Source organism: Molothrus aeneus, chromosome 8 (assembly GCF_037042795.1).
Source record: "Molothrus aeneus isolate 106 chromosome 8, BPBGC_Maene_1.0, whole genome shotgun sequence".
Classification (NCBI taxonomy): domain Eukaryota; kingdom Metazoa; phylum Chordata; class Aves; order Passeriformes; family Icteridae; genus Molothrus; species Molothrus aeneus.
In genome coordinates this window covers 17,942,457-17,952,849 of record NC_089653.1, presented here as the reverse complement: position 1 = coordinate 17,952,849, position 10,393 = coordinate 17,942,457, and the positions used below count along the sequence as shown (strand labels likewise).

General features: G+C 40.7%; 1 protein-coding gene across 1 annotated transcript; it reads left to right on the top strand.

Annotated features, from left to right (window-relative positions):
* Window positions 1-201: 201 nt before the first annotated feature.
* On the top strand, window positions 202-10,156 carry GDF10 (growth differentiation factor 10). The gene is made up of 3 exons (XM_066555120.1): window positions 202-499; window positions 4,025-4,932; window positions 9,231-10,156. The coding sequence occupies exons 1-3, from the start codon at window positions 202-204 to the stop codon at window positions 9,420-9,422; spliced, it is 1,398 nt and encodes a 465-aa protein (XP_066411217.1). The 3' UTR covers window positions 9,423-10,156.
* Window positions 10,157-10,393: the final 237 nt, after the last annotated feature.

Below are 10,393 nucleotides of genomic sequence, written 5' to 3'. Positions count from 1 at the left end.
GCTCCTCGCCCCCGGGCCCGGGGATTGGCCCGGCGGAGGCGGCATCAGCGGCGTGGGGGGGCCGCCCCCACCCTCCCTCCTCCTCCCTGGCCCCGCCGCCCCCTCGCCCCGGTGCGGCAGGGCCAACCGGGAGACCCAGACGCAGGCAGAGACCCAGCCGCCGCCGCTCCGCGCCCGGCCAGCCGCCCGCAGCATCCCCCGATGGCCGCCCGCCTGACCTGCTGCCTCCTGCTGTGGGCCCTGGGCCATGGGGGCTGCCGCTCGCCTGAGGGGGAGGGCGCCGGCAGCCCGCCCGCCTGCCCCGTCCAGCCGCCGGCCGGCCCGGCCTCGTCCACCCCCGGCCGCGACCCCCGGCGCGGCTCTTCGCCGCCCCCTGGGCTGGGCAGCATCGCTCAGGACATGGTAGCTGTCCACATGCTTAAGCTCTACGAGAAGTACAACCGGGAAGGGAGCCGGCCCGGCGACGGCAACACGGTCCGCAGCTTCAAAGCCAGGCCGGGTAAGATGGGCCGGGCGCGGGGGACACCGCTGGAGCCCCCTCGCTCCTCTTTCGCTTTAAAGTGACGGGGTTGCGTCGAGGTTGTCACTGACTGCGGGCGGTGTCGTTCTGGGTGAATGCTAGGGATCCCTTGCTACCTACACGGACAGGGTGTCACCCCTCGCTTTGCGAGGCTTCCCACCTTCCCTGGCTCCCTTCCTTTCCCGGAGAGCACCTCCCCTGGGAAAGTCCCCGTTGCTGTGGATGCAAACCAGCGGCAAAAGAAGCGCCGTTCCCAGCGCACATCGCACTGGGCCAAAAGATCTGTTCAGAAATACTTGGAGCATAAGCCTAGTAGCGAGTGCTCCAGGCACTGGTCCTCTCTCCCCGGCTCCTCTGGCAGCCTCAGAAGTTCCTGCTAGGAAGAGTGCCGCCTACAGGACCGCCTAAAATTGCTCGGCATCTTAAATTCCTGCACTGCCTAAACCTGAGAAGACAGATACCTGACGTCCCTCTCCCCCGTTTTACTTGACTTGATTACGAGGGTGGAGAAACATATGTATTGTTTCTCCTTCCTACACTTTCATTACTAGACTTTCATTATCCCAATATCACGTCAAATAATAAAAAGGAGGTTTGCCTAGTTGATAGTCCATGCATTTGTTATCCTTTGCCAAGGAAACGCAAACTCTTTTCTGGAAAACATCTTCCTTCTTTGGTTAACACTTACAGACTGTAACTAAGATCTTAGTTCTTAAAATAAGAACTGCATGAGTTTCCAGAATCTAGTTGTTACTGCCTTGTCAGAAACATTCATTATTCTGTTTAGACAAATCAGATGGATTAAAACTCACAAAAGCAAATTTTGTATTAATCTATTACTCCTCCACTTAAGTCTCATGTATAGAGTACAATTCAGTATACAGTGGTTTAGGGAATGCTTACTATAATATTGCATAATAATTCATATTCTCTTGTTCACCTTAACTTAATTTCTATCCTATGTCAACTGTAATACCAAAAAGCAATCATATTCAAGGAGGGGGAAACTCCAGGGAAGATTAAGTGGCTAATGAAAATGTCTAAAAATCTAGGAGTTATTGTGTAAAGCAATTGCAGACACTTAGGAGAAAAATTAATTGTCATGCTCTAGATCATTATTAGCTGCTATAAGAGGGGTTAGGAAGGAGCTTCCACTGTGGATGGTTTTCCATGACCTCCTGTTAACACTTTCATATTTCTGTGAACTGAGCAGCTAATACTGGCTGTCACTCAAATAAAGCCCTGGACTACAAGAGGGATTTGGGGACAAGGCAAGAATTGCACTATATTCTTTTTCTTAATTTTTCAAATAATCTGATGCACACACTACTTGCATCAAAGTAGTCTAAGTTGTAACTCTATTTTAAAAAACTAAAATATCAGCATTTTCTACCCACAGGTAGACTGTGCTGACCAAATACAAATCAATATTATTTTGCTCATTTGTCTGATCGTGCAAGCAAGGCAGAGAGGTCCAAAGTTACCTTCTGAAACCCTGAGACACTGGTGTTTGAAAAGTCTTTATCCCAAAAATGCTTGTGCTTCACGGCAGTAACTACTGAACTGATGGTGCCTGGAGCATTTTACTACTAAAAGAAATATTTAAAAATTCAACTGTACACAGCTCGGGTAGAGAGAACCAGTAGATAGACATCTTCTTAGAAGCATATGCCTTCTGAAATGAACATGCAAAAATAAAGCCTAGTGTTCTAAAGGAAGTATTATAATTACTCTCTTCCTTGGCCTGAGAAATCATATATTAGCCTTGTGAAATTTTTGTGCTTGAAAGACTTGAATAAAATCTAAACCCTTAAGTTTTTTCATAGTATGAGCACCTATACATATAACTAGTGTTGCCTAAAAGCTTACTAATAGGAGTCCTGCCCTGCCTGAACTGACAGAAACAAATAGGCTCTTATCACATGAGTGCCAGCTGTTCCACTTCACTGTATCAGGAACAAAATACAGATGGTGTAGATGGAAATTGCATTTGAACATTTGAACTTGAACATTTGTACTCCAGAATTGCCTGTGTGGGTTTGGGATTAATGATCATTCTAATCTACTGTTCTTTTAGTCCAACTCACGGCTCTATCCAGCACTAACTGGGAGCTAGCAACCACCAATTTAGTAAGGTGTAACACTATTCATTTCCTTCTTTCAAATGAAACTGTTTTAAAGAAAGAATGTTCCAACAGCTGGCAGTTACCAGTACTGCCTTTCTGTTGTTGCCAAAATTTCTGTGGCTCATCATCCATAGTGCACGAAAAACAAACCTAAATGTTTCTGGGAAGCCTGCCTGTTGCATTTGTTGGGTTTTGTTTGGTTTGGGGTGGTTTTTTACTTCCTTCTGCCAGAGAATTTTCAGGTATGTCAAACAGGGCTGCCAAAGGGTTGGTCCACTTGGGTTAATTAAGGATGCAAATTTACAGACTGTAATCCTTTGATGCACCACTAAGTAGTGGTGTGAGCTTGGGAGAACAGGAATCACTTCTTGGTTCTGCTACCACATTCCTATATACTGTTGAGCTAGTAAAAAAACAAAGGCAACTTTTCACAATGATAGGCTATTAAGGCATCATCTTTTTATGTTGGGATGGAATTATATTTTAACACACTAAGAGAGGTTTCTACTGTTTAAATAAACATGGTGTAAGCAGTTATCAGTGTAAAATTGCTTGTCTTCCTCTAAATGAGAGTAAAGATGTGGGCTGAGCACAAACTGTTCAACTAGCTAAAAAGAAGCTGTTTCAAATGGAGTTTGAATTTTAAGAGTCAGCTTCTGTTCAATAGCATTTGTCACTAACTTTGTGCAGATCTAAACACAAGCCTTAGAAACCAAGTGTGTTTTAGAGTGCTTTAAACAAAGCTCCTACACGATGTGTACTGGAAAGGAGGATTGCTCAGAGGAGTAATGACCCCCAAAATGTGTAACACTGCTTACTGCCAGGCCCCTTATGAAATGTCTCATGTGCACTACTTACAGATGATGAGCTGTTGCCCACAGAGTTGGCACCCAGATATCCTTCAGGAATCTGCAGTCAGCTTTAGATTAGACAATCTTGAATATTAACTGTAAACCTGGTTTCTGCTAGTACTGATTTCAGCAAAGTATTTCTCTGAGCCCTGCTGCAGGTAAATTTGACAGCTTCTCTGAGCCTTTGTTATGAATGAAATCAATCAAGGATTGCTTTTCTTGTCTGCTTAGAATGAAAGGCAGTCTGGAACTAAAAATCTCAGGAAGGAATTTTATCCCTCGTGTGTACAAAAGATGCCCATTATGTTGGACATTCTCAATGCTATTATAATATTGCTATTAAATAGTTAAGTTTTTTTTTCCTCCTCTTATGCACCATAGTTTTAAGCTGAAGTGGCAAGCTCACTACACTAAATGATTTGATGTAAGTGAAAACTAAAATTTGTTAATTCACTTAAATGGAAATAAGATTTGACTACCATTTTTGGTCTCATATATACATCCATGTTTTCCTTGCTCTCTTGCAGAATTCTTGGCCCAGAAGCCCTTGTACTGCTTCAATCTGACATCCATGCAGGATTCAGAAATGATCCTTGCTGCCACTTTTCACTTCTATGCTGACAAACGCCCTCGGCATCGGGAGGTGTTTTGTAAACGTTCCAAGAACTCATCCTGCCGCCTCCTTCACCTGCATCCAGTCCTACGGCTCAACCTGGTGTTCCAAAGCATTCACCAGAATTCTGCCTATGGGCTAGTGAAAGGGAACATCACCGTGCTTCTTCAAAGGCGAGGGGCTTGGCATGCAAAGGACATTTCACACATTGTAAAAGAATCAAAACGAGTTGGAGAGCTCATTCTCTGTGCTGAGCTTGATTCTGGGGAGAAGCACCAGAGCTTCCCCGAACAAGTTGCCAGCCATTTACCTTATATACTAGTTTATGCCAATGATCTTGCAATCTCTGAACCTAACAGTGTGGCAGGCACCCTACAGCGTTATGACCCGTTCCCTCCCAATGACGGGGACCCAAATCTGTCCCCTAATGCTTCTACTGACACTCGAGTTAGGAGGGATACGTACCTTGCCAGCTCTATTCAGAACAATGAGTTGCCAGAAGTAGATTATAACAACAATAAATACAACAAACATGACATATGGGAGAATGCCTACAGATCCTTGAAACCAAAAGCCTCACGCAAAGATCGAAGGAGAAAAGGGCAAGAAAATACAGAAACACTTAAAAAGTCTCAGGTGCTAAATTTTGATGAGAAAACGATGAAGAAAGCAAGGCGAAAACAATGGAATGAGCCAAGGATTTGTTCAAGAAGATACATGAAAGTTGACTTTGCTGATATTGGCTGGAATGAATGGATCATATCTCCCAAATCATTTGATGCTTACTACTGTGCAGGTGCATGTGAATTTCCAATGCCCAAGGTATTATGCCTTTTTATTCTTGTCAGCTTGTCAGCTTAGGCCTACTGTTCTGCTTATCCAACTACTTCTTTAATTAGAATTTCCATTTGATTTTTACCTTTTTTCATTGTGTTTTGTTGCCTTGACCAAAAGAATTTAAACAATATTGTTTTCATCAGCTTAGTCATCAGAGTGCAGAAAGATTGCCACTTTTCTTCAAATGCAATCTGAAGAATAGGAAAAAAATCTCAGGTTTATCTTATAATTTCTCATCTTATATCTTGAAACCATAGCATAAAGATTTTTGTAGCTTATGAAAATATGGTTATACACACTAAATCATCCAAATACTTTATTGTAGTGACAGAAGTATGAAGTATTATATGCTAATATTAAAACAAGCTACTCTATCAGCATATTTCTGGATTTCACTTGTAACACTTCAGAAGAAAAGTAAAGAGTAGTATCACTGAAGTATTTTTAACTTCAGGAAACTGCTTGTCACTTTTGAAAACAATAATACTGTTTAAGATGATATTTGTGTATCTAAATTTTAAAAATGTTAGATAATCCTCCTGGAACAAAATGTTGATTTACCTTGTGTCTCTAGAAGTGCCACAAAATTGGCTCTAGTGCTCTAAAATAAGTATACTGAATTCCTCCTATAGAAGCAGTGTGAAATTTGCCAGGTGGAGTGGTAAACATTTGTCTCACTCCCACTCTGCTCTATGGCAAGAAGTAAAAGGGCTGGTAGTCCTATGTTGGACAAGAACTTTTAGGATTTTATAAGGCTTTCAAGTAAAGGCAGAGGGGAGGATCTGAAGCACTGCATAACCTGCATATTTAGAAACTGTAATTATTTTGCAATTCTGCCTACAAATGGCCTGATTATTTGTTCGACTGACATTTTTGTATGTGGTCACTTGGCACATAAACAAAGAATAGTGCTGTACAGCACAGAATTTCAAGGCTCTGAGACAGGAATCTGCCCTACTTTACATCCAGGGAGATTGATGTATGTTTGTGTTGAAACAAGTAGTATAATTCCAGGAAGAGTAGATATGTTGGCTAGTTTTAAGTCCAGGAACAGTGGAAATCCAGATTTCATGGTAGGATGTACAATCAGACCACATGTTCTTGTATAGCTGGCCAGTGCTGAGCCAGGTGTACATAAATTGATACATGGTCTGGCAAAAATTAAAGCTTGCACGGACTCACATACAACTTCACTTTGTTGTTGTAACACAAATTGATCATGCAACAAAACCACCATTTTACTTACCCAAAACAAAAGACAGTCTGGGAATATCGGTCCTTTGCCATAGACTCACAGTCTAATGCACATTTCACACACAACAGCATAAACCCAAGAAATAAAAAATCCCCAACCAAACAACAACTCCACCCTTCAAAAAAGAAAAAAAGATGCATTTAGCACATCTGGCTTCTCGTGAGCAAAACAGCATTACACAAAAGCTGGTAGGGCCAAAAGAGAGAAGATCCATTTCTAGCTTGAATAGTTAAATAAGGTTATATTGTTCACTTACTTAATATCTTATCTAGAAACATAAGCATTTACTTGATATATAATAAGGATTCTCTTTCACTATTATCTTGATGCCCAAAAACCAAAATAAGGAAAAAAAAAACCCAACTGAAAAAAAAACCCAGAACATCCACCCCCTCCCAAAAAAACCCAAACACAAACACCAGAGAAACTAAATCATTCACATTTATTGATTTGATTTGCTTTGAAAGAGGTCTACTACTTGTTAGCTTTGTAATTTTCACAGAGGATAAAAAGAAGCAGATTGAAAGCTGTGGCTTTTTTGGATGACTGTTTCAAAAGGAAGAGAGAGAGGATGCCAGCATGGATGAAGATTCAGTTCAGAGCATGAGAATTGCTTTATATTAGTAAGGAAGACATTTGTTCTTTCACAAATGCTGTAAGTCAGGAGAGTATCAAAGGCCAGATTAAAGCTATTCATAAAGACTTGGTCTGCACAGTCAACCGATGATGGACAACAGACACCTTATTTCCAAAGTACCCTTTTAGAACTGTGGAGATAGAATTACATACCTGGCATGTATCATCACATTGTAGGTTTATTTTTTTTTTTCTTTAGTATCAGTACATCATTCTGCACATCCACTTTAATAATTGCAAGTCTTGATTTAGATAGACATTCAACAGCTTAGGTACAAATCTTCTCATAGTAAGTTCACTTACTATTCCCTGAACTGTGAGGAGAAACACGAGGTTATACGTATGGCTGGCTGCAGTGCTGCATTCACCAAATAAATTTCAGTCCTGCATGTCATAGAACCTGGTGTGTTGTATATAACTTAGCAGCCAGCATTTAAAACATTAGCACTTCCTCAGTGCCATTATTACTGGGCATTCAAGTAATTATTTCAAGCTTTCTACTTTAGCACATTGGGACAAAGTTAAATGTGAAGCCTAGCCCATGATCACTGAGCACTGATGCCAGGTTTCCAGAAGGGCTGGAAAAATTCAGAGCCTGGCTGGACATGGGATGGGTGTGCTGTCTGGCTCTGCTGTGGATTTAGGGCTCAGGCAGCCAGATTCCATACAGAGTACTGCTCTATCATAAGCATTTTCCCTTCTAAGCACTTTTCTGCATAGCATATCCACATTCAGGCATTAGAAACATAATTAGTGTTGTTGTCTTGGGAAACAGCTGCTCAGTCTAGATAGACTGTGTTCACATGTCTTTGTTCCTTGCAGATATTAGAGGCTGCACAGTGGGAGAAGATCCTTGTAGGATCTTCTGCAGGTTCATAGCCAGGAATCCTGTAAGTCTGTAACTGGCCATGAGGGCAGTAGTGGCTATAATGGGGGCAATAAATGCTGTTGCAGTAGCACATTGTGATCTGTGGCTGTTTTAAATAACAACATAACACAGGTGCTAGGAACAGTTCAGGAGGTTTTTAATAATGGCTAAATTAAGAACTTGATTCTAGAAGCTCTGATTCTTTGAATTTCTGTATTCTGCAGTTGCTTAAACACTCAAATCTCCTGTTTCTCTCTTGCAGTCCACATATGCTGATATGACCAACATGGGTAGAAACTGATTTCTACTTCACACAGCAGCTGAGACCACCTCACTGCTGCTTGCCTGTGGACAGCTTAGAAATCTAAAGATGAAGGAGAGCAAGAGAGGGCAAGCTGCTGCTAATTATGCTAACATGCTAATTACAGAAAGGCACTGTGCAGGATTGGTCACTTGTTGGGACTTGGCCATAGGGACACTGTCTTGAAGGGTCAAGGACACATTTCATAGTTACTCCTTATAATGGCTTCATTAAGGAAGATCTGAAAGCCTTAATGGCAGTTAAGGTTGAATATGATTTGCTGATATGTTACACTTAATGCAAACGTTTCAAAACTGAATTATCCTAAAAACACCTCCTTTGTTCTATCCATGGACTGCATAATTTTTCATGTTGAAATGGAAAACCATGTTTTTTGTGGCTATAACCCCAAACAGGTTATAGATGTAAAGCTGCTGTGAATACTCACTTCATACTTTTCCCAGCCTCCCAGCCTTTTTTTCCTTCTCCCAGTTTGAGGCTAGCCCATGGGAAAAAAAAAAATTTAAAAAAGCCTGGTGATGAAGGCAGAGGGACACAAAGACCACAGATATTAACTATTTGCCATGCAGTTATGATCAGAAAGGCTTTGTCAGGGTCCTTGACTATTCTATACTCTCTCCTGTGTACACTACTTCTGGACTACTCTGCTCTTTGAAAAGAGAGTGATCACTCCAGGAAAAAGTAACTAATTTCAGGTTAGCATACATGAGAAAAAATTCTATTGGAACATAGGGATAGTTATTTTGGAAATACTTAACGTAGCAAATTTTCTAAGTCAGACAAGAGGTTAAGAAAACAAAATATAGCATCTAGCAACTGAGAACTATGCTCCAGTTTAGGCTTCTTCTTCTGCATGTCTGCCTCCAGCATGTAGCAGGTACATTCAGGGACATTTTTCTTCAGACCTCTGGCTGCTGGCTGTGCCACCAGTGCCCTCCTCTGGTATTTATGAAGGTAGCCTAAGGAACACCAAATATCTGTTGGATATATCCAGCTCAGGAAAGCTGGAAGTGTGAGGGACTGGCTGAGCTACATGGCCCTGTAACTCAAACAATGACGTATTTGCTTTATTGAGAAACAAACAACTGCATAATTGTTGTGATTTTCCAAGTTCACATAGGAAACTGATTGCTTAAACCAAGTCCACCTAGGAAAGTGACTATTCATAAATGAAGTTGTAACTATTTCCTTCTCTGTTCTAGATTGTCCGGCCATCAAATCATGCTACAATTCAGAGCATTGTGAAAGCAGTAGGAATCATTCCTGGCATCCCAGAACCCTGCTGTGTTCCTGACAAAATGAGCTCACTCAGTGTCCTGTTCTTAGATGAGAACAAAAATGTTGTTTTAAAGGTATATCCCAATATGTCAGTTGAAACTTGTGCCTGCCGATAAGTTCGTACAAATACACCTTTAACAAGGCCTACAAATCCTGCCTGACTGCTCTGGGAAGTTGTAAAGGAGAAATGAATCCACTTGTGTTGATGAAGCAATGCAAGCCTCCAATTCCTCTACAGAAAGCACACGGAAAGACTAAAACAACGCACATGCTTGCCTCGAAGGATGGGCTGTACTATCATTTGTCTTTCATATTCATCCTCCAGGAATTCCGTACTTCAGATACCTTCCTAACCCACCTAGCCAAGATACCTGGTGTTTAGAAAGAAATTTAAGTGTAAAGTTTTCCATAATCAAAGGACTAAAATATGTTTTTATATGTTATTTTCTGACTATTTTATCTCTTCAGTTAATCAAGAAGATGGGAAGTGAACTTGCAAAGGCAGGCTTATTTTAGAATATCACTTTTGTACACAAATCAAAAGTTTTTGCCTAAAATACTCATACTCTTAATATGCATATTTATACTGAGAAATGCTGTAATAAAGGGCTTAAAATGTATATTTTCTTCAGGATTCAAGTATAGTTCACTGCATAAGTTTTCATATAAACAGTATGTTAATATAGTCATTTTTGGTTACCCTTCCTTAATATATAATTTGTTCTACAAAAGACATGTAATATCCTACATTTTTGGTTTGCTGGATAATTTCAGGTTGTTAAACATTCTCTGAGTAACACATACGGTATAGTAATATGTTGAAATACTAAAATAAAATAACCAAGATTTATATTTTTGTAAATTATTCTTTATATCCTCTAGATTGTTACATGCTTTTAACAAAAGCTAATAAATTAAAGGTACAGTAGTATCTAAAAATATTTGATTGTTTTTCTATAAATGCACTCTCCTACATTCTGTTAATTAGATGGAAACTTGTAAATGCATGTTAAGCTTGTCATAATGCACTTCAATAGATTAAAGACAGAAGGAAATACTACGATCATCCAGACCGACCTCCTGCATA

What these genes read in the sequence shown, in the direction of transcription:
- GDF10 (XM_066555120.1), top strand. Translation starts at nt 202, where the DNA reads ATGGCCGCCCGCCTGACCTGCTGCCTCCTGCTGTGGGCCCTGGGCCAT. An exon ending in CAGCTTCAAAGCCAGGCCGG is followed by an intron (nt 500 to 4,024) that starts GTAAGATGGGCC and finishes GCTCTCTTGCAG; the next exon opens with AATTCTTGGCCCAGAAGCCC. An exon ending in GTGAATTTCCAATGCCCAAG is followed by an intron (nt 4,933 to 9,230) that starts GTATTATGCCTT and finishes TCTCTGTTCTAG; the next exon opens with ATTGTCCGGCCATCAAATCA.